The sequence below is a fragment of the Trichoderma atroviride genome, chromosome 5, assembly GCF_020647795.1.
Source record: "Trichoderma atroviride chromosome 5, complete sequence".
NCBI lineage: Eukaryota > Fungi > Ascomycota > Sordariomycetes > Hypocreales > Hypocreaceae > Trichoderma > Trichoderma atroviride.
The window spans coordinates 3,683,403-3,706,326 of NC_089404.1; the positions used below are offsets into that span (position 1 = coordinate 3,683,403).

The 22,924-nt window shown below is 52.9% G+C and overlaps 8 protein-coding genes across 8 annotated transcripts; 1 reads left to right on the top strand and 7 right to left on the bottom strand.

Annotated features, from left to right (window-relative positions):
• Positions 1-2,403: 2,403 nt before the first annotated feature.
• On the bottom strand, positions 2,404-4,411 carry TrAtP1_010461 (uncharacterized protein; the record flags this gene model as incomplete). The annotated part of the gene is made up of 3 exons (XM_014089701.2): positions 2,404-2,872; positions 2,967-3,947; positions 4,020-4,411. 3 exons carry the CDS (start codon positions 4,409-4,411, stop codon positions 2,404-2,406), a joined length of 1,842 nt encoding a protein of 613 aa, XP_013945176.1.
• A 3,938-nt stretch (positions 4,412-8,349) lies between these two features.
• TrAtP1_010462 (uncharacterized protein) lies at positions 8,350-8,658 on the top strand (the record flags this gene model as incomplete). The annotated part of the gene is made up of 1 exon (XM_066114720.1): positions 8,350-8,658. One exon carries the CDS (start codon positions 8,350-8,352, stop codon positions 8,656-8,658), a length of 309 nt encoding a protein of 102 aa, XP_065970817.1.
• Positions 8,659-11,211: 2,553 nt separating this feature from the next.
• On the bottom strand, positions 11,212-11,457 carry TrAtP1_010463 (uncharacterized protein; the record flags this gene model as incomplete). The annotated part of the gene is made up of 1 exon (XM_066114721.1): positions 11,212-11,457. One exon carries the CDS (start codon positions 11,455-11,457, stop codon positions 11,212-11,214), a length of 246 nt encoding a protein of 81 aa, XP_065970818.1.
• A 1,852-nt stretch (positions 11,458-13,309) lies between these two features.
• Positions 13,310-13,483, bottom strand: TrAtP1_010464 (uncharacterized protein; the record flags this gene model as incomplete). The annotated part of the gene is made up of 1 exon (XM_066114722.1): positions 13,310-13,483. The coding sequence occupies one exon, from the start codon at positions 13,481-13,483 to the stop codon at positions 13,310-13,312; it is 174 nt and encodes a 57-aa protein (XP_065970819.1).
• Positions 13,484-13,650: 167 nt separating this feature from the next.
• TrAtP1_010465 (uncharacterized protein) lies at positions 13,651-14,010 on the bottom strand (the record flags this gene model as incomplete). Its single annotated transcript, XM_066114723.1, has 1 exon — positions 13,651-14,010. One exon carries the CDS (start codon positions 14,008-14,010, stop codon positions 13,651-13,653), a length of 360 nt encoding a protein of 119 aa, XP_065970820.1.
• A 1,479-nt stretch (positions 14,011-15,489) lies between these two features.
• On the bottom strand, positions 15,490-15,816 carry TrAtP1_010466 (uncharacterized protein; the record flags this gene model as incomplete). The annotated part of the gene is made up of 1 exon (XM_014089700.1): positions 15,490-15,816. The coding sequence occupies one exon, from the start codon at positions 15,814-15,816 to the stop codon at positions 15,490-15,492; it is 327 nt and encodes a 108-aa protein (XP_013945175.1).
• Positions 15,817-20,704: 4,888 nt separating this feature from the next.
• Positions 20,705-21,049, bottom strand: TrAtP1_010467 (uncharacterized protein; the record flags this gene model as incomplete). The annotated part of the gene is made up of 1 exon (XM_066114724.1): positions 20,705-21,049. One exon carries the CDS (start codon positions 21,047-21,049, stop codon positions 20,705-20,707), a length of 345 nt encoding a protein of 114 aa, XP_065970821.1.
• Positions 21,050-21,212: 163 nt separating this feature from the next.
• TrAtP1_010468 (uncharacterized protein) lies at positions 21,213-22,179 on the bottom strand (the record flags this gene model as incomplete). The annotated part of the gene is made up of 3 exons (XM_066114725.1): positions 21,213-21,414; positions 21,470-21,530; positions 21,960-22,179. 3 exons carry the CDS (start codon positions 22,177-22,179, stop codon positions 21,213-21,215), a joined length of 483 nt encoding a protein of 160 aa, XP_065970822.1.
• Between the last annotated feature and the right edge of the window lie 745 nt (positions 22,180-22,924).

Consider the following 22,924-nt stretch of genomic DNA (forward strand, 5'->3'; position numbering starts at 1 on the left):
TAACTTAACGCGAAGTCGGCAACAAACATGGCCGCATGGCTCCGTCATCTGGTCTTTATTGTGTCGTCCGTTGATGGAAAAGGGTGTTGCACATATTAATTATGCACATCATCATAAAACCATTAATCATCAAATCCATACTCCACACTGAATTATCCTCATTACAGCTCGAAGGAATCAAAAAGAGGCAAACATGGCTGAACAGAAAGCACACCTCGGCTTTGTATCAATCATATTCTCATTTGTACATGGCATTGCCTCGAATAGCTTTCCCAAGGTCATGTCTGTCTGTCTGTATGTATGTATAGTCTTTGTACATGGATTAAATTCCAACCTCTCCCTCTCCCTTTCAATTTTTTAAAACAAAATAATTCTTCCTTTTTCGCCTCTTTTTTTTCCAAAGCCCAGTGCCGGCATTACCCTCCATTCCCCCAATTCGTAGTCGGATCATTTGCAGCCGAAAAGGTTTGTATGCGAAAAGCCCTTGAAACCTCGTCACACCTATTTGTCATACACGCCCTTGGCAAGTCAAAAGGTGCCACCAGAAATGAAGAAGAAGAAATGCAGAGTAGAGGAAATAAAAACACTGTCATTTATTCCCACTGCTCTCTCTCCTTCTCACGCGTGATGGTACATTATGGCAGCACCACCAACAATTGTCCCCCCCAATTCCAGGAGCATCTTCGCAAGAGAGAGGCCCTCTTTCTGTATGTCAGCAGGGCCTTGCCAAATAGCGCACCGTGGGCTCTCGTCCGCTGTCACCGTCACACCACGGCTGGCTGAGCATCTGTTGTCCTTCCTAGGCCAAGCAGCGTTAGGGCTTTTGGACCAGCCCGTGCCATGTATCTGGGACCAGGGTCTCACGGCTTCAGCCCAACCGTAGCCCACGTTCAATCGTCAGCCAGTTTTGCATCCGGGGAGGGGACCCAAATCTACAGTAGTCTGAATTTCCCACAGGAGTGGTTTGCGACGGGCTTCCACGTCCGGCTAGAGAGGCCCTGCCAGTCCGTCCCCAAGTGGTCTTTTGCCTGCTCCCCTCCCTGAAACACCACGCCACAGCGCGTATCTGTGCACCTCATCCAAGACCCAAGAACGGTTTGCTGCACAGGAGTGGTGTATTCTGCTCTGCATCTGTGATTGTGATTGAATCAAACGTTCTCATCGTCATACAGCTTCTGCGAGAGGGTGGATTTCCACGTCGTGAACCGCATGTGAGTTCGTTTCAGAATAGGCCTTGTCGATCCCATTGCATCCACAACGCCAACCCAATCCCTTTGAACCCTGGTCTCTGGGCACCTGCACTTGGAAAAGAGGACGAGGAGGCAGTGGTATCATCAATATCTGTTGTGTCTCCGGATGAGCTTTCCGAGATTCAGCTAGCCTAAACTCGGGCAGTAGTGGTGCTATAGAAATAAGTAGCAGCAGCAGTACAAAGGGCAGCGGTGCGATGAGAGACGGAAAAAAAGAGATCCTGAATCCTCTGGCGAGTCCGTCTTACTGGGAGCTGCTGACATGGGGAGCTGCCTCTCGTCGCCGAATTCGGCGGTACAGGCGCAAGTATACGTCTCACCCATCATGGAATCAGCCGGTGGAGAGGGGGATGCCCTAATACCCTAGATTCTGCATCCCAGCTTCGCGCAGTAGTCTGTCAGCCCGGCCTGTATCCAGACATCCAACTGCATTTTCGGCTGGTCCTCCCTCCTCCTGAAAGCCCTTCTCAGGGATAGCACCAGTGCGTCCTGACCACAATAGCTGTCCACAAGCAGGATACAGGCATGCGGGTTTGGTCTTCGCATTTGAAATACCACCCCATAGCCCCAGTGCTAGGCCAGCTCTCCAAACATCCCAAGTGGCAGCATTCTCTCTCCAACAACAAACCGTGATATACCCTTGTAACATCGACTCGCCCACGCGAGCTCTCCCGCGGATCAGTCATCATAGCCTCCGTCTCCCAAAAGCCGAAGTCCACGGGATATCTGCGCGCGCCCTGCTTATTTTTGATTGGTTCGACACCTAAACGCCCATTTATGGATCAATTGCTCGTCGTAAGGTTCGTTATAGACAAAGGGAACGATAACGTAGTGAGAAAGAAAAAAAAAACAGTTCTCGGCCAATGTGAAAATCATTTATTTGACTGGCAATGCAATGCAGAGCTCCACTATGTCGCCTCCTGGAGCGGGTATTCTTTTTAACACAAAACAAATGGAAATAACAAAACAAATAGCCATGCCGTCTTCATACAGATATAGTAGTTGATTGAAACTTTTCGTGTGTGGTGAGCCTTCGTAGACCAGCAGCCACGCCAATGGCGGATCCCTGCAGCGCTCCGAATGCAGCTTTCCAGAGCCAGAATCTCGTCTAAATTTTTATTTCTTTTTTATTGCCTTTTCATTTCTTCTTCCTTCACCTTGGGGAAGGGTCCTCTTCCATCAGACAGGCATTCTCCAGCATGTTGGTCCACTTGCCGCTGGTGCCTGCGTGACTGTGCTTGAGATGCTGCCGAAAGTGGTCGGCCCTGAAGAACTTCTTGGACGAGTTGCACTCTCTGAACTTGTGCTGCTCCTGTAGGTGTCGAATGCGCTCTTCCCAGTCCTGGTCAGTGGCGTGCCTTGCCTGGATCCCTCCGTTCAGTAAGCCGGCTCTCGCACCAAGTCCCGAACGAGGGAACTCCTCCCCGCAGTAGCCGCATGCATCGGCCTCGCCGGGATGCGTCGTCGATTCGTGGAACGCCCGATTGTAGCCAGACAGCGCAGAGCACGACCATGAATGGCGGCGCACGTGAAGCGAGTTCTGGTGTCGCTCGGCCTCGTTCTTGTTCTTGAATCTGTTGCCACAGAAGCTGCACTCGTACTGCTTTTCAGCTTCGTGAGCACTAGATGGATGAGTCAGCACCCTCTGAGAATGACGAAGCGGGAAAAACTGGGGCGGTTTAAAAAAAGACGGCTAGAATGCGACTAATTACGTACCTGAGCTCTTCAGCTGTCTCAAACTTCTTGGGCTTCTTGGGACAGCATTCGCACATGTAGAAGCCCTGGAACTTGGCTCCCGCGGGCTTGGCCATCTCGGCGAGCTTCCGCGGGCCGGCGCCTGACGTGGTGCGGGAGTGCAGAGAAGCCCTGCTGGCAACTGAGGTCTTGGGGCTTGGGTTGAGGGATGCGGGCGTGTTGTATGGAGAGGTGCATGATGTGGGAGAGAGGGCCCCGGGTGAGACCCCACCGGGGGAGCGGTGGCCGAAGGAGCAGCTAGCGGTAGTTGTAGAGGGGATGGAGATGGAAGACATGAGGAAGCCGGATCGCGAAGGCGCGCTAGAGAGAATCGACGTCGCGGTTTGGGCGCCCGTCGATAGGCGAGGGGTGGGAGAGCCGCGAGAGGCGCCCTGGCCAGGAATCATGTGCAGGCCCAGGTCATCCGACGCAGGGCTGGCTGCCCGTCGCTTCTGTCCGGCACTGGCGTACGCATCTTCAATGTGCAGCCTCTTCAGTGACGACGTCTCCTCCATGTCCATGTCGTCGGCAAAGCTGCCCTGCGTAGAGGTGGCATCGTCGCTGTTGTTCCGCCTTGATCTGCCTCGGGGCGAGCGGTCGGGTTCTGAGCTGTCATAGGGCGAGCGGCGGTCAATTGGGGATCGGTAGAATGGCGTAGAGAGGGGAGAGACGGCAGAAAAGGTGGGTGAGTCTCGGGTTTGCGACTCAAAGGGTGCGCGGCTGTGGATGGGGAGCTGGATGGGGAGGTTGTTGAAGCTGGGAGCAAACCGGCCCTCGCTCTGAAGCCCTCGAGCAATGTCACTCAGCGAGCCAGTGAGAAGGGAGCGCGGAGGCGATCTCTCCAGCGTGCGGATGGGAGTCAGCAGACTCTTCATGCTATCGCCGTGAATATCAGCTGCTGATTGGAACTGGAATCTGTTGTGGTGAAGTCCAAATGACTCGATGGGGATGGAATCGCGAGATCTGCCATTGCCAACAAATTAGCCTTATTTCGTTCTTCCTTAAACTCAGTTGCAACCTGCAAGAATTGCGCACCTCTCTGTAGAAGCATAGCTGGCATAGCCCTCGTCGCTATTGATGCTTCCAGCTTCCCTTCTCCTGTAGCCCGGTCGCTCCTCCAGGTGACAAGGGCTCATGCTGCCGTAACCACTTGCCAAGGATGAGCGGCTGGCGAAAGAAGAGCCACGAGAAGACTCCTTCTTGTCTTTTGAGTCGTCACGGTATTGCGTGGGGGCGTCGCCAAAGGGGAGCACCCGTGGAGGGGGCAGCGGAGGGGGCACGTCGTCTCGTGTATCCATGCCAGGAATGGCCATTGCCGGACTTCTTGAGAAGGTGAGGTCGTCTCTGTATCGATTGGCGCCGGATCCAGGCACGATGATGCTCGGCAGAGCAGGAGGAGCCTCTCGGTACTGCGGGGGGAAGGCCATTGTCGCGAGATGAGCAAGGGAACGGCGAGTATTTGAAGTTGGAAGTGAGGTGCTGTAGAGAGGTGAAGCAGAGGCTGAGGTGGGCCTTTTGATGTGCAAAACGTGAAGAGGTGTTTGCCGTTATACGCCTATTCGAGTCATGGAAATTGATGAATGCCGACGGAGTCAATGCGCCAGTGAGAACGCAAGCCCGCTGCTTCAGCTGCGGCAACGATGATCCGCCGTTACGTGTCGCTGTAGGCGAAGGAGGGCAGAGCTGCGTAGGTGGCAACGAATTCGGAGGTTTTTTTTTTTTTTTTTTTTTTTTGGTCTTCTTTTTTGGCGTTTGTCCAAGTCCAGCTCTAGGGGCCGCAAGGTCTTCCAAGGCAGTGCGTACTGCAGGTACGTAGGTGAGCGTGGTTTGGGATGATAGCTGAACGGGGCAGCAAAAATAGGTCCATAGAAGGAGGCAAAAGTGTTGAAGACGAATAGGATTGGAGAACAAGGGCTCGAAGAATGATACACGAAGCCACTAGAGGCAAGTTGAGGTGACCAAAGACATGGGATGCCCTCGAATTATAACATGTGGGAGGTTAAGAAGACTTTAATGTAGGGGCGAGAAGCGGGAAACCAAAAGAGAATATCAAAGCTTAGTCCCGCTGCTCGACCCAGAGAGAGAAGAGAGAGAGCGCGGGTGTGGCAATAGGAAGGGTGAGAAGAGGGCAGCCAGGGGCGTGTTGAGAAGCGACAAAGCGACAAAGCGACCAGCATAAGATGGTCCTCTCCAACAAGTGCCAATCCTGTTAGTGCGCGGGTGGTCGTTTGGCCAGAGCAGAGCCGGGGATTTGGTTGGACAAGGGGCGCCGTGTGCTGGAGTCTGGTCGCCATTTGTTTCTTGTGTCCAAAAGTAGCCTATCTCTTTGCCCTGTCGCGCTTTTTCTGCCTACCCCTTCCCAATCAACGAGCCGACGGCAATGCAGAGCCACATCGGTTCAGCCATCAGCTGGAACGACGGGCAAGGCATGAGCATTCACTGACAACTTGCTATACCATATACCATACATGGTATATTTGCCTGGCACCGAGTAGGTATTCAATGTCAGAAGCCAGCAAAAGAGCGGGATGCGCCAACCCTATGGGAGCAGAGCGGAGAAAACAGAGAGAGGGGAGGGGCGTATTCCATGCTTCTACCCACAGGCAGTATTCCCTTGGGACATATACACCAGCAGCAAGGGCCGAGATACAGGGAGCATGGCATGACTACTACCCAGTAGCAGAAGCAGCGGCAGAAGCCAAAGGCGTTCCCAGAGGATCGGTTGACTTGCGAGGTGCGATGGAATTGGACTGCGAGCTGCCCCCCTCTCCAAGCTGCTGGCGTGTACATACGGGTACATAGGAAGGCTTAGGAACCAACGGCCCACGGGTGCGGCTACTCTAGCACCGTCGTACAAGCCAAGTAGCGACACGGGATGCGCGTGGGCAGCCCTGTCTTAGTGCCCTATGGCCCTTTTCTGGCCTGGGGAGAGGGGGGCGTATGCTCAGCGCTGGGCTGTAGGGCCAGCACTGACGCCGTCTGAGAATGCTGCCGGGGAGGGGGCGTGAAGGCGTGGGCGATGCGGGCAGGGACCGGCACGGTGGTGTGCATATAGACAGGGCCATTGATCCCGCCAGTGGAGAGCGCCTCTTTTTTTAGGCAGGGCTGGGCGAGAGACGAGTGGACGAGGGCCAAGGCAGCGCTAAGCAATTAAGGTAGCCAGGCAACATCCATCTCAGGTCGAGGTGAGCTCCGCGGCCCTGGGTGTTGTGGTGCTGGCAACTGATGATGCCGGACGCTGGATATGCTGGCTGGCTCGCAGTCGCTCCACTCGCCTCCCATCCGTATGTCCGTCTTCCCACTCTATTGTCTTCAATCTCTCCTATCCCTGCTGCGAGCACTCTTTGTGCTTGTGCTTGTACATACGCCACACGCGCGCTCTGCTCCGTCCGTACGGGAGCGGAACGACAGCGTGCTCGCCAAAAGTGGCCACCAGTGTCCATATGGGAGCAGCGGTTTCCGGGCCCCTGGCAACGGAGCGGCAGAACGGGGAAGCAGCAGCTCGAGGATCGCTCGGCGATCGTTCGGCCTGTGAGTCGATGAAGACTAAACCACTGGCAGCAATTCCAGAGCCGAAACGGAAAAGAACATGTTCCTGCGGCTAGTATATACCTGCTTGTAGGAGCAGCAGTCGAAGGAGGGGTGTAGGGCTCCGGCAACCCGCTGCAGAAGTACAGGTATGGATGCCTCTTACATACTGTACCTAGGTACATGCGCTTCCTCTTTGTCCAAAGCCGTGTGTGCCTACTACTAGTAGTATGTACAAGAATGACGACCGCAGCCGCGGGAGCTCTGGCGCCAACTTATTGCCCAGCTCGAGATCCAGGGTTGGCCGCTTAGTAATTTGCCTGCCAAGAATAAGGGCTCTCTTTAGAGGCAGTGGAATGGCGTACGCAGCGAGAGTGAGAGGACCTGGCAGTAGAAGTCAGCGGGAGATGATGTTTCAGGCGTGCCGTTGGGCAATGATTGCAGCACCTTCGCACTGGCTACAACCCATTGCTCATACCAACCAGCATCGCAACCAACTCTGAGGTTAGCGGTGGCCGCCGCGAACCAGGTGTCGTGCTGATCTGCGGGAGATCGTTGCTCTCTACGCTTCAAGCCTGACGTGAAGCATGGCAGTAGTGCCAGCGACTATCCAGTAGTAGCAGGTAGTCCAGCGCCAAAAGCTAGCCGCCTGGGCTATATTACTCGACGGGCAGCTTGGCCGGCACTCGGTACCGCTTGGGTCAGGCCAATGCGAGGTGCGCGGCTGCTCGTGGCAAGTGGTGGAGATGCCGGATTGCGCCGCACGCAAGAGATTTGTCGAGATTGGAGATGCTTGTCTGGTGTAGGAGACGCCCAAGGGAGTCGAGGCGAAGAAGGCCTATGAGGGCGAGTCGCCTGAGGCAGAGAGCCAAGGTACTTGCCATGTTCTACTGACTGCCAGGCTTCGTTAGTACTGGGTACCGCCTGATGGCGTCTTGGTCTACGCTAATTGTGGGATCTGGTTACCTGCAATAGGCAAATTTGATGGTCAGCGATAGCGAGCAAGTTGTACCCCAAATGCTGCACAAGCCGGGAAAGAGCATCCTATCAAAACTCCACACCAATAACGCCGCGCCATTGCTGTTACCACCAGTATCTACAATTTCTCCTCCAAGGCATATTTTATTGTCTATGCTGCATTGCTATTTGCAGAAGCCTCTGCCTGTTGAGTCTTAGAGTCGTGCCCCAGCTCATATCGAATTTCTTGTTTGCTCTGTGCTCCGGGCTAATTCCTTCAGCAGCACTTTGCGATTCGCCTTGATTTACTCCGTCGACAGTTGGTGCCACCGCCCTCAACGCTGGAAACATGGTGCTGGCTCTCAGCTCCGAGGCTCCGGATTGCGTCCTACGCAATCTCCGTGGACCTGAATCGACAAAAAGAAGGAATCCTTGTCCTCAGCGCTTTTGTGGCTTGCAAAGGCGTGTCGAGATTCCGCGCTGTGCATGACGGTATAAGTAATCAAGCGTGGTCAGTTCCCAACCTGTCAAGCCGCGCATAGCTTCAGCTGGGCGGAGCCGAGTAGGCCTGCAGTTCCACGCAACAGATTCCGCTGTCCACCCAACATCGAAGAATGGTGTCTGCGCCCTACCGGTCCGCCTACGCATGAGCACTTCTACTCCTTGGAGGGCTGAATCGCCCCAACTCTAGCCCAAAACTCAGCTCGTTACTTAATCACTGGGCAAGGGCAGCGCCACTTGTCATTATCCATGCACTCTGCAGCGTGAGCACCGGCGACGATTTTCCGTGGAGGACAGCAGTTCCCTGGACCTTTCAAGTGCTAGCTCTATCTATCCTTGCAGCCCATTGCTTACTACTAGCTGGCGTATAGGACTAGTAATGCCACCCACCCAAGCACACTTGGCTGATCAGTTGTGGATTTCGACCGCTTTGCTAGTCGCCGGATCCGACCCACGGACTATGGCGAATGCTGCAGATTTACTGCTTGGCCAGATCACCAGCCTTGTCAGTAGCTTTTCATCAGCCATCACACCGCTCAGCTCGTCAGATGAAGAAGAAGAGGAGGAGCTTGATATGCAACTACGTAGCTCCACAATTTCAAGGAATAACAACGCTGGATTGATCAAGTATTCAACAAAACCAAGCAGCTACTGGCGCCAAAGGAATATTGTACTGTATCTGGGCTAGGGCCATCCGGGTGCGGCACCATTTCCCTAACATACTACATCTCGCAACTACCCAGAAACAAGACGAGACCACCCGCGAAAATGATGGCCAAGCTGTACAAGAGAAGCTGGCGTAAACGACTCTCTGATATCCATGTACCGATGAAGATGTGTGAGGATTTCATATCACGTGATACAGACGGCAAAGGCTGCTTCAAAGCCACTTCCCCGCCACATTGCAGTTTTGAGCGTACTAGTATGTACCATCGAAAGCCTCGTCAGTCTAGGTGTTTGTGTACAACATGGCTATGTATCAACAGTTTCCGAGCTGCTGCGGATGGAATCATACACCTCTTCCTTCTCACGAAAAATGTCCCCTTCTGTTATGGTATGTTTGCACTCCTATACAGTGCTTCTCAGAGCCGGTGACACCACCTACAAAGTTGTCAGCCACAACAGTTCCAGTACGGGCCATTGAAGCTGCTGATCAGGAAGTCTTGATCATCCACTAGCTGACCCTCTCAAGGGGCACTAGTCCATTCAGCATACACGGGATGTAATGTCGGCAATTCAAGGCATTACACGGAATTTCAATACACCAGTTAGCACAGTTGCTTTGCGGAAACAACAACTAGCAAGGCGAAGTAGAGAGAGCACAACGGCCAATCGTACACGGTAAGGCTTAGGCTACAAGCCGTGTCATAGGTACTCATTGGGGAATACGAGACGATGGCAAATGCCTATGTAACCTGGGCCACCACTCGCTTAGGCGGGATAAGCAGGGCAATGCCTTGCCATGCGGCATTGACGAACGATGCATGCAAGTCGGCCATTCGTCACTCAGCCTTACAAGAGCCAGCAGGGCCAGGTGCCTAATCCCGTGTTTAGCCAATCGTTCCTCAAATGACCATGGCCAATTTTAATCGCCATAGTATTCGCCAACGAGAGATCAAAGGTGGGACGAGGCTGGCCAGGGCAACTTTCCCCGCCAAAAGAAGGCTCAACAAGCGCCGGACCGCACCTGATACGATGGCATATGAAGAGTGAAATTAATTCACGCTTCATGACTCTCCCAGCCGACATCAAGAGAGCAGGTGACAAGGGGAGGGGGTGCTACGATATGTCCGATGAAATCCTTCTTTTGCGACAAAAGTCGATACATGACACGCTCTACGTCTAGTTGTATGCCTTTCCGTTGCTGCGGCTTCCTTAACAGCGAGATCAACGGAGCGGCCTGAATTCTCGGCCGTTGCAGCCCTCCGTCGCTGGCATGAGTCGAGAAGCGAGGGAGAAAAGAAAGGGGGACGGATTGTTCCGTCAACCTTGGCAGGCTCTCAAAGGCACTACGAGGAGTGACCCACTCAAGTGCGCTTCCCAACCGCAGAGAGCTCTTGGAAACAGATTCATTTGACCTGCAACACTAGCCGCGCTAGTTTGTCACGGCGCCGAAGCGGCAGCTAACCCGCAGCAGTCAATTACTTGTTGCAGATGCAACCCTGCGTTGATAGGTCTGCTGTACATGCAGTCTCCAATGCTATATAACCATGGGCGATATTGAGAAGGAACTCGTCTCCATTCATACCGAGGTTAGAGAGGGGACACAGCTCATACCAAGAATACTCGTTGTACCAAGTCTGGTTGTTCAAAGCGCTGGCAAGGAATACGAGGCTTAGAAATGCGAAAAAAAAAAAAAAAAAAAAAAAAAAAAAAAAAAAACTCGAGACCCAGTTACAGAGCCATCACTGTCTTTTGCCACGAATACGCGAATGCAAACGGTATCGTTCACCTGATTGGTAGTATGACGCCCTCGGGTAAGCTGCCACCATGATGATGATGGTCTGTTGACGCCAGCAACTGGGCCGACCGAGATCTCCGACAACTAGGTGCTGCCTAGCTGCAGTCTCATCATTAATCTATCTAGAAAGAAAAGTCTCCGAGGACAGCAAAGTCATTCAACATAAGCACTTACAGAATACGGCCGTGATTTCCGCTTGAGCTTCCAGAAGCCTGCAGTCCATTGTCGGGCTGTCGGGGAGCGAAGATTGGCTCAATTACCACATCAAGGCTAGCTTGTACCAAGAGAGAGCGATTCACAAGGCTGAAAGACACGCTAATCACAAAGGGCATGTGGTGCCCTGCGTGTAACTCTTGCGGCTAGGCAAAAAGATACCGGTTCCTACTTGAATGATTCACCATGTCCTGAAATAAAAAAAAATTTAACTCGGATCGGACGAAGGGAGACAGGAGATTTCCTCGCGGCGTCCTCTTAGAGCGGCAGCATGTGGAGAGCTCTCGAGTCAGGATGTGTTGAGCAAAGCGACGCATCACATCTTTCTGGTTTTGATTCCCGTCTGTGAAATGAGATTGTTCCTTTTGCGGCTAAGGCTACAAGCGTCGAGATGAAAGACCGGATAGGCCGGTGCCCCGGGCGATTATGCAGCATGGTATCATTGAGGAAAACAAGATGCACCAAGGGAGCGGTTAGGTTCCCTGGCAGCTCTCGGAGACTCAGAAAAGTGGCGCGAACTATCATTTACGCTTCCCCACCACCAGAAACGTGCGTGCGCCTCCTGTGTCACAGCTTTGTCCGTAGGGCTGTGAAAAGGTCTGCCAGAATGGCCTGCCCCTTGCTGATGCTAAAAATCAGGGGATGTGCAACGAGGAGAGCATGCAGGGCCCGCAACAGCCACGGCCCGCCCAGTATGGCAACGTTAGCATGTTGCTCCATGTTGCTGAGGTATTCAGCGCCTCGAATGCTGCTCGCACGCCTAGTCAGTGCACATGCTGATGGAGTCCAGAGGCGCCCGCAGAGAATAATCATGATTGCGGACTTGGGCTGGGAGCGCGCCGCGTCTTACATCGCGAAGCCCCGGAGATGGGAACTCAAAGATGCAATGCAAAAGCAAATCTCATAAAGTGTTTTGGGAGGTCGGCGACTGGGATGTCGTCGAGGTCCCCGTAGCCCGGTCCACAGCTCTCAGGAACAGGCTCTATCTTGGGAGCCAAAGGGAAAAGACTGGAGCCGCCTGACGCAAAGGCCCCGTTTTCGATGTCAACGGCCGCTTCCTATTCGCACACTCGTATGCATTCACGGTCCGAAGACAATAAAAAGAGGGTCCCGTGCTCCGACGACCGATTTGAAAGCCGCCGCCACGGGTGCACGCCGTGTCAACTGCCGGCGCAGGTGTGCCGCCCCCCCCCGCCGCCAGCTCTATCGTTGATCCGGGAACACCTGGGTTGGATTAGGGCGAGATGGGCGGCTGAAACATTATTATTCTTCTGCCTCAGATGAGAGACAAGAGACTATCACGAGTCCGGCAAGCTCGACAAGTGGACAGCCGATGGTGGTGTTAGTCATGAGGTCCTCGGAAGCGCATTACGCCAGCATCCCGGCGAGATCACTTGTCAATGGGGTGCGGATTATCGAGTGCAAAAGGATAGAATGCTACTCCATACTCAGCTACTTGTACATGGAAAAGCAAGCTGCCAAGTACACGTGCGTCCTACAAGTACAAGTATATGCGACACGGCACAAAGGATTCGCGGAAGCGACCGCGTTTCAAATGGCAACTAGGACGCAAGAGTCAAGACAGCCGTGACGACAGCGGGCGAAGAATGACAGCATGGCCCGGTTATCTGGCAAACCCGATGGACAGGCTAGATGGCATACGGCTTAGCGAAGAGCGCTAGAAGCATTCTAGACGGCGGTCTGTCGATTCGTTCTGAGGACTAAGCCGGTACAGGCAATCAGGGAGAATCAAACCAGCTTTAGCCCATGATTAATAGGGAGAAAAAGGACACCAATGCCGATATGAAGTTTGGGGTTCCCCACATATTGTGTGTTGCTAAAAAGAGAGGAGCTCCCATGGCCCCGTCAACTAAGGGCTTCAGGTGGGCATCGGAAGTTGGTTGGGAAAAGAATGATAAGCCCCATCCCATGCGGTCCGAAGTATGTGGGGGCGTACACCGGAGAGTGCATCTTCAAGTGTACATGTCCTCCGATCGCTTAGCATTGGCATGTTGGAGCGCGGAAATGCCATGGCTAGCCAGAATCCCTTGGCCCTTGGGACTGGCTTATGCGTCTGGCCTCGTTCTGTTTTCCTTGGTACGGAGCACAATGCAGAGAATCGGATTGCCTAGCGTCAGATCGCCTGCTGTATCCCTTCCGATGCAAGATACCCCCTGAAGATCTTAGTCTCTCGGTCTACTGTACTGGGCTCTGAGTACGTCGGTCCTACTGCGGGCGGTCGAAGTCTTAGAGATGAGACATGGAGCGCGACTGGGAGGCAAGGCGAGCGCTGCACACCCTGCGGGCAAAGGCCAGATCAACTCATGATTGCATCTGCCATCATCCATCGAACCATTGTCGCACCACCGCTGAACCACGAGTACACGAGTACACGTTGAATGAAGGGCTTCTGGCAGCGGTGAAGACGTCGAGCCGCGGGCGCAAGAATGACTATTTCGCTAGTTGTCGCTAGTCAGACTGCGCTGTCATTTGATGACGATATCTGCAGAGGAGCTGGGCAGCTTTGCAGTAAGTACATACTTGGGCCAGTCCTATTAGGCTCTTGGCAGCTTTTTTTGGTTCTCTTTCATTAACAGAATGAAATGTCCAGCTTATTCAGGGAGTTTGATAACAATGCGGCCCGGGATATCATCCCATTCCAGGCTTAGAGGCGATTATGCACTGTCGGGTGTGTGTGGCTTGGGTTCTTGCGTGGCGGACTAACGAGGTTCTTGACAAGTTCCCTGCCTGCATCCCATGCAGGCAATTGCGCAGTGCGTCTGCCGTCCTGGCGGATGGTTGCAACAACCAGGTCGGATTTGAGGTATGATGATGGCATTGCGGCTGGCAAGATTTGCCACGGTGACTGGGTCTTGACTCGCACCAGATGGTGAGCTGAGACAGAGTTGGGTATTCTGACGACGCTGCCCTACCAACTTACATCTGTGCTGTACAGTAAGCAGCGAGGCGAATTTGCGGAGAAGGAGACCCAAAGCGGCATGAGCTTCATGCCATAAACGGATTAAAGGCGACGGAATCTCCCAGACTGCCGCCCTTGCCCAGGCTCCCTAAAGCCGAGCTGAGGTTGAATTTAAGGATGTCGACGGAGAATTTGACCGCATGTGCGCGCGCACTATCAAATAACGTGTTGTACGGCGTTGAGCTATCAGCAAAGGGGCGGCAGTAAGGAGGGTGAGTAAGACAGTACCAATCTCGGCTGGGCGCTCTGGGGAGGATGATTTTGGCGCAGGAGACGGCGGTCATGTGGCTCCCTGCTGTGTTTCTCATTCGCTGCGTGTGCGTATGTATGCCTTGTGTTTCTCTTCTACCCCTTGGCCTGCCGTGATGACTTCTTCTAGGAAGCATTGGCTCCTACCCAAGCAATAGTTCAGCTGGCTGGGCACTAACCGTACGCAAGCATGAGGCCCTATAGGCCGATCCATGCGGACAAAGGATGTGGACGAGAATGCCTCGGGTCCGAGCCTGGGGGTGGAGCTCGCTGATAGGTCCCAAGGTCCCTCGCCGCGGTTCCCTGGCTTCAGCCCCTCCAAGCATGCTCCAGCTAGATGAGAGGGGCGAATCTGCGTTGATGAGGGTTAGGCCAATTCTGCCACCCAATCGAGTTAAAGCAGCCCTGCTGTAGGGCTTTGCAGGATGGAGACTCGAGCTCGTGCCTACGACAGATACATCACACGTACATGAGCTAGCAGGCAACATCGCTGCCCTTGCTAACTCAAGTCGGTACAAGCAAGTACTTTGTACTCTCCTTGCCCTTTTCCTCCCCAAGCTGTACTTGTACTAGTACTGTACTCCTCTGCTCTCGGTGGGCCTCGGGGCGTGTGAGGGAGCCAATATGACAGACCCGGCTGATTGGCTGGCGGCCATGGCAGAGGCTGCCCCATTCCCTGGGCTTGGACGGCAGAGGAGACCCTTTCCCAACCACTAACAGCAGTTTCCTTCGCTTTTCCGATTCTGTCTCTCGGCTTCCGCTTTTCTCACCCAAAGGGGGGTGCATGAGTGCGCGCGGCTGTAAGTGCGCGGCTGCTGTAGGGCCAGCAGCCACAGGGCTGAAGGAGAGCAACACTACTAGTAATAGCATTGGAAGCTCCAGCGGAATAGTGACCGCCTTGGCACATTCGCAGATACTTGCCCGTTTACCTATATTGGTTTGGTTTCCGCGCACAGAGCGCCTCGCATAGCTCGCTTTCCCTTTCCAGCTGGCTATCTGGCTCTCATTTCCAGTTGGGAGGCTGAGAGGATGGGCTGTCTCTTTGAGAGACAAGAGGTCTTGAGGAAGGGGCAGGGGTTAAGCAGGAACCTCAGCGGTGGGATTCTCTGGCCAGCGCCATGGCCAGGACTACAAAGTTGCTTCGCTGAATTGCTTCGGTGAATTGCTGTGGCATACTGTAAAACTGCTGCCTGTTTTGGAAGCGTCTAGAGCGGCATGCCCCTTGCTCAGACTTGATCAGCACAGCCCGATTTGCTAGCCCGATGCCGTATACAGTTTGCAGTGCATACTGTATGAGAGCGAGCTGTCTACCTGGGAGATGGTCAACGCTCAGATAGTAACGCTGTTTGACTTGTTATCTCTCAATATCAGGCCGGGCTGCAACCCTTGATTGCTATTTCCGTGGAGCGGGGGGAAAGACTCAAAAAAAGCGCCGATTTTCATCATTGCTATTTCCCGACGCAAGGGGCTCAGAGGCTGCCGCATCTGGCATGTGTAAGAAGATACTACCGAGCAGTATACCTAGCAGGGCCAGCGAGGGGTAGAACAGGACCAACTCACGAAATCCTGCCACGTTATACGACAGCATCTAATATATTGCCCACGAGCGACATTGTTTATTTCCGTCGGATTCGCTGGCGGAGGTTTCCGCAGGAAGGATTTACATCCGTGCGAAGGTGTGGCCGGAAATATTTGGGCTCCTTTTTTTCTTGCCCTACGGTAATGAAGATGACATCTTGAGAGTCACTCTGGCTCATGCGGGCCCTGGATCCAATGGTGGTGGCATCAAAGCCCCTCATTCTGTGCTGTCCTGCGTGGACATTTTTCGGTATCTCCCTTGAGCCCATTTGAGTTGGATTTGCCAGGTTGTATCTATGGTATGGGCGTGCGAGTATGATGTCGCTACCATGGCGGTATGTATATCGAGGTTTGCCATTTGGCATGATAGGCAAGCTTGGTGCGGATCTGTGTCCCTCAAACTCGCTTAACTATAACGGATATACGGGTCAGGTATAACGCACTACAGTCCAGATTTGGTGCTCGTATAGATTGCCTCAGATTGGTAGTGGAAGTAATCCACCACTACTGTCTGGTTTTGGCAATCTAGATATACGTCTTCTTCGGATACACGCCGTCCGACGACAGACGATTATGAGTCGGCATGAAAAAGAGACGAGGGGAATGGACGGCCCAACAAAAGAACCTCATACGATGCTACCTACTCGCGTCATTGATCGACCAACAGAAGCGACATGAATGCCGTGGCTGTTTGTTCGCCGTGCTAATCTAGAACAGATGCAGGGTAGCCTCCAACGTGTTGGCTGATGCTCCGTATGTAGGGCTGCTTGTTGGACCAGACCTACTTGTATATCGTGCCATGGCGTTGCGCTACCACGCACTGCTCCGCACGCTACAGCAGCTAAACGGAGAAGAAACGACGTGCTAACGGAGGCTTTCGATCCAACAGGCGACATGCCATGCGGGATTACTCCGCACGCGAGGCGGGAGTGATGAACTAAGTGCGTTGGCGTGCAAATGCGCAGAGGGCAGCTTGCACTTCCATCGACCTATCTCGTGCCCTACCAGGCTTGGACTGCTGTCACATCTCACTTCAGCGCTCCTCGTGAGTAGATCGCTTGACCTGGGCAGTGGACGAGATGCCGGCATGCTTATACGGAGGATGGGGCACCGCCGTGGTCCCGTTCCGGAGATGGGAAAAGGGTTCCAGTCCCAAGGGGGGGCCAGCGATGAGGACGGCCCCTCAATCCTTCCATCCTTTGCGAAAATGGAGCATCTTCCCGCGTTGAATGTAACGCCGGGACAGCGTCGGCCCATGCTTCTGGGCATGCTTTCTGGATTTGCTGTCCCGGCTCCTTCAAAAATTGCTGCATCGAGGCATTAGTATACATGCCTTTCGACTCGTCGGAGGGTTAGGGCCCCTCCTAATTAACGGCGACCCAAACTGTCGGGTTCGGGTGCGGGTATGGGTCAGGCAGTAGATTCTGTAAGTACTCGTGACTGGCTGTATATGCTGCTCATATGAATAAGCCTGTATATCTAAGTGGTGACGGCTGGAGAGGGCGATGTAGGGATGCTTCCTAATTGGAAACGAGTCCCCCCCCTCCCCGGCAAGATTTGGGAGTGCCACCTCACCACGCCTCTGGAAGGAAGGGGGGTTACGGAATTATACAAGTTGATTCCCCAAAGGAGAAAAAAAGACTCAAGCATAAAAAGAAGGATGAAGTCGGGGCAGGACGGACGGGTTCGGACATGCACGCCCTGGTCTTCTTTTTCTCGACCTTTTCGGTTTATCCTGCGAGACCCAACGGGTACGACTCAATCATTTCCACTAATGGCCCTTTTTGTCCTTTTTTTCCCTTCTTTCCTTTATGAGTCGGGATCGAGCTAGAGGGGTGCATTTGAAGATATGTATGTTCGCACGACTACAGGGTTACTAAGAGCTTGTTTGGCGATGGTGGCTGCAGCGGCGGCATTACTAATGGGATGTGAATGGAAGCATCTGAGTGCGTTGATGACACGAGTTTTTATTCATTTTATTGATTGCATTTTTCTTTTTTAACCTGGTAGGATGGGGTTGTCAAAGGGCATTGCGTTATTGGGCAGAGACAAAACGGGTACAAGCGAGCAATGAGCAATTTTTACTGACTAGAGGATGGGAGGACTTGGGATAGTCTGCAAAAAGGTAAGGCTGCCATAGCTCCATTGATCCCGATCGCTTAATCATTCTTCTATGTACCATGGGAGATTTTTTTGAGTGGTAGATGTTGTAGGTATTTTGGTGATGTCCTAAATGATGATCCGATACAGCGGCGAGTATCCACACTTTGGGGCTGGATAAGTAAGCATCCGTCTGTTTGTCTGACGATAGTTACCTGTTACAGAGCTATTGTGCGCCGACGGTCTGAAATCTAAACGGTGGCAGACGTAGGTAAGCCGCGGTAGGCTGAGATGGAAAACTGAGTTGGAGCCGTTGTTCCTAGCTGCGCTTCTCTGGCTTCGCTTGCATCTCCACCAATAACCTAAAAAAAGATGGACGCCGCTGCTATGGTTCTAATGGTGGACGAGGTCCCACAGGGCTTGGAGTTGCGAAATGACATGTTGGGCTGAAAGTCAAGCCTCGCTCCGTTGAGGGCTCGGTAAGCGGGAATGGCCTACTTGCTATTAGGCGTACTTGTGTCTACTATATAGGCTCGTGCAAATAGCTGCTTGTGGCAATGCCAAGACGGCAGAGAGAAGCGAAAAGGGATAATTGATTATCTACACTGGTCCGTGATTGTCTTGGCGTTACTCATTGGTTTCTGCGGTTCTGCGCCCTATACGTCTTGGCTATCCACCGAAAAGCAAAGCCGATAGGTGAACAGATAGGGAGAATTAAGATGGATAAAGGCAAGAAGATAGAGCGAGACCGGCGCGGCTTCGGGGCTTGTCTCGGACCCGAAACGGGAAACTTGATTCTGCTCTTGTGCTTCCTAATAGCTGATAAAGGCGTGCTGCTACTTACTGCTAGTTAATACTGGGCAAGTAAATGCTAGCAGCTCATCCCCCGCACCGCCGTTTTTCTTTTACCCCCCCTCTTCTTACGGATATCCACGTTGTATGAGCATGGCCGGGCTGGGGCTGTAGGGCAATTGCCCACTTTGTTTTATTTTACACGTGCTTAGCCGGACGATTCCAACCCAAAACTATGGGGAGTGAGGGTGCCCTTTCTTTTCATTTTTTAATACGATGTCATGGAGAGTGCGCGTAATCTACTTGTAATCTAACAACCCCCCCCCGTTGATACGGCAAACTTCTTGGTGGCGTTTGCTCGGCAGGTGGATTTTCGTTGGGGCTGAAGCCGAGCTGAACGGCCTAGCGCAAGAACAAGAGCTTACGTGCTGAAAAGCTAACAAGCACGTCTTTGAGGAATACGGGAGGGAGTGTAATAAGGGGGCTTTTTTTATTTTTTATTCAGGATCATCGCTTCCCGTTGGTTCAGCTCGAAGCTATCGGGAGCTGAAGGAAATGAAAAGAACCAAAAAATAAAGTGGATGCTGTCTAGTATGCGGAGATGCGGTTTTTATGTTTCTTGGGCCCTGCGTGTTGATGTTGGTGTGGGATAGTTTGTGAGATCGTCCAACCGGCAAGGCCAAGTGACGTTGGTAGGGTAGCATTCATCGCCAGGGCTGCGTTGCTTTCCTTTTGATTAATAGATCTGCCTTGTTTGTCATTTTTTTTTTATCTTTCCACTGCCTTCTCAAATCTTACCCCAGCAGGGTTCGGATATTAAGCCCCAATTGATGGGAAAAGGGTTACCAAAAAAAGATGGGCGAATCCTACCATGGACCTAGTCCGGGCCAGCGGTAAGGAAGTAGACAAGAACAAATATAGTTGATATACGGGAACCATGCACTAGGAGTAGTGTATACGTGTATGTCGTGGAAATTAATGAGCCCTTTCGCTTCAGTTCACTCCCCCTCCGCGGTTCCGTTGTCACTTATAAGATGTGACAAAAAAAGAAAAGCTTGGCCCTGCGGCCAGTGGCAAAGACAAGGGCATGTAAGTTATATTGCGTACCGCCAAGGTTAATTAATATCCCGGAGCTCTGGTCCGAAACTGAACAGCCCTCCGAGCCACACTTGTTACGCGTTTGTAAGTTGGCAGATAGTCTCGTCGTATACGTTTAGGAAAATTACAGAATGGAAGGGATTTTCATCGTTGAGAGCTATCATATGAGTAGTAAGGAGTACCTAGGTACTCAAAGCAAAGGAAGACTACGCAAAGCTAGCTCCATGTAGGAGTCATGCAAGCCCTTGTAGGGCTGCGTTTCTTACTCGCGAGGCTGGATTGGGGGGGGTCAGCCTTACAAGTATCGTTCATATCGCAGGTCATCGAGGGTCTTTTCCCCCAACCTTAAGCCAATAATGGAGGGGGAGTGACTACGGGATCGGCAAGCTGAGCTTTTTGCTACTGTTTCGTGTACCCTGCGGCTGAAAAACAGCAGGACGCCCGGATATTCGGGCTGTCGGTAGGTGGGGGGTGTATGATGGTCTCTCGGCCTGTATAGTAATGAAACTTGTAAGTTAGTATAGGCGAGTAAAGGTACACGCCGGTACCGTCTGGTGCGAACGCCCCTGGGCTTGTTGATTGTTTCGCACAGGCCGTTGGAGCCTAGCACCAAGCCTCCCCCAGCGTTTGGCTTGATGCTTATGTATAGTAATTTGTGATCTCGTTGCATGGCTTTTTCCAACATCCAGGGAGCGCGCGCTACTTACTACACACAAGGTTTCACAAAGGAAAAAAAAGGGACAAGTTTAAAAAAAAAAAAAAGACTGGGGCCAAGGGACTGTGTGATGACGGTTCAGACCATCGGTATTGTTAGAAATGAGAGAGAGAGGAAAAAGAAATGGGGCCCCTGGTAAGAAGTAGCGCCATCGTAGATCGGGATGGCTGAATCTCTAGCTGCTGATTCGTGTGTTTTACGAATGGGACACATTGATTCGCTAGACGAGTTTCTTGGCTTTGAACTTGCTTCTTTCATCTCACGCTTCATCCCGTGGCTTCGCTCTTTCGCGTTTTCTGTCGCGGCTTGGGTGGGCTAAGCTCGGAGGCTTACCCGAAAATGTAGATGCAAGGGATGGGAAAAGCACGCGATTTACACATGGAACTCTTTGTTTTTGCGTATGTTGCCGTGATGATCATTTCGGGGGCAGCATGGTTTGTGCTGAGATAGTAGCATATTTGGTATGGTCCCATGGGATGAGGACGGAAATGCTGCTGGCGCTTTCGGGATCGATATGGGCTGGGAGTAGTGGTATGAGGTATGAGGCATTAGGAATACCCCCCTCCTGGGTGGGCATCAGCATCATCATCGTCATTAATGCCGTCTTTTTTGCTGTCAGCAATTGCTACTGTAGCAGCTGATCTCGACAAGGCTGATCTGGAGACCAAGAGGCAGCTAGGAGAGGAAAGTGGGATATCCCTCCGGTTTGGCATCTTGTGGTGTTCTGGATATCGTATGCCGCTTACCACATCATAGCACTTTGGTTGCCATGTCATGTCGTTTCTGGTTAGACGCCGTGAGCGAATGCCGGGAATAGTACTGTACGGAGTTTGGATATTCCAAGCACATGTGAGATGGGCTGGGCTGGTCTGGTTCCCCAGGAATTGAGACATGGCCAAGCATCGGAGAAAATCGCCCATGTGAGAGCCCCGTGTGTTCCCTGCACAAGGCGGTAAATTCAGGTGTAATATAAACGATTGGACAGACACGCCACGACTAGGGAAGTAGCAGTAGTAATCATTGCTGGCACTGCCACCTCCCAGGGAGGGGCCAGAATTATAGGCTCGGCCGGTAACCGAGCGACTCCTTTGGTACTTGTAAGTGAAGCCCGGCGCTAAGAGGTCTGAAGCCTGGGATGGGATCTGGCGTGGTGGTTGGACGAGGCACTTGTTGTCTAGGAACCTCTAGTATCCGCCTCGTGGGCTGCCCTGGGCTGTCTATACTCGACTGCTTGGCCAAGCATACAGAGACCGCAAGCCTAGCCGTATTAGCAGTGTTCCCAACAGCCTGTCCATGTTTTGTTTCCTGGGTACCTGTTGCGTAAAGCAATGCCGTTCAGAGCCGTAATTTGCGAGGAGGGCACAGACAGCCTCGCTATGTCACCGGTCATCATCCATCGTCACTGGCATGACCCAAGGCTTTGTCTGTCACTCGAGGCTGGAATTGCAAACTCGGCAGTTGTCTTTTGCTTCTCGTCTCACTCAACCGCTGAGCCTCATTCTCTCCTGTGGCCTCAAGATTCGTCCCTGACTCATTCCAAAGACAGTCACACATGGACAACTCTGTAGCACTTCTGAAGAACGAGACAGCATCAAGGCAAGAAGCCACCAAGCGGGGCAGCGCCTCATCTCCACTCTCAGGGCCAAGAGCAAAAGCCATGTGCCGTCGCCTTCCCGCCCGCTAGGACTTTGGGGGAGAAATCCCGGTACGCAGGGTCAAGGTACCCCATGGCAGCGAAGACGCCTTACGGGATACTTGCAATGTGCGTCGAGCTCGTGTCATCGCGGAGTCACGGCAGCACACCAACGTTGCTGGAGACGATTTCTGTTACCCAGGGAAAAGAGCCCACAGCAAGCAAACGAGGCTTTGTGCCCATCTGCAGATCCCTCGTGGCCGGTGAGCCGTACGAATAGCGGGACGAGGAGAGAAGCACGGCCTTGCTGCCTGTGGCCGGATACACAGCATGCACTGCAGTGTCTTGGGCTTTTGTTTGTGCGACTTGGACAAGTGTAAGAAGAGCCATGGTGCTTCGTTTCTGCGGTTTGATATAATCACGCCATACAGCTAAAAGGCCCCTCTGATATAAGTTGAGCTGCTGTTTGGCAGTCCTACAAGCAGTAGGCAGTTCTTTGCACTACCTACGAGCACATCCCCAGCAGTAAGCCCTTCACAGCTCGGCCACCAAACGGCACGTCTGTAAAAGCCGAGCCCTGGGCCGGCGATAGGGTCGGTCGTTTCGGTTCGGCCGCCCAGCTCAGCCTGCAGTAAACATTCGCTGGCCGCCGTGCGCCCGTCCGTCTGTGTCTCGTATGGGCACAGGACCGCGAGCTGCTTTGATTATTACTACTAGTGGTAATGCGTGTGCAGTATACGCTGGCGGCATAAGTAATAAGCACGAGGTTTTGAAAAAGAAAAAAAGGGCCCCATCTTGATGATGACAAGCCAGCAAAGAAGATGTCTGTGCTGTTCTCTAAAATGGGTCCCCAGTGGCTCGAGTCATGGAGCAGTTATTAGTTGGCCGTCATAATCGGCCCCCCTTTTTGGGCAGGGAGAGAGGGATCTCGACATGCCTGTATAGCATCTACTTGTACAAGTGCGTGCCTCCAACTAACGAGGGGGGGCACCGAGTTCCTTTTTAGCGAGAAACGCGCCGACTTGCGGCACGGCCTCGCCAACTTGCAGACTAGGTTCTTGGGGGCATTTGCCTTGTTGCGCAAAGATCTCAGCGTGATCCCCAAAAGGGGGGCGTGTGCATGCTGTCCCAGAGA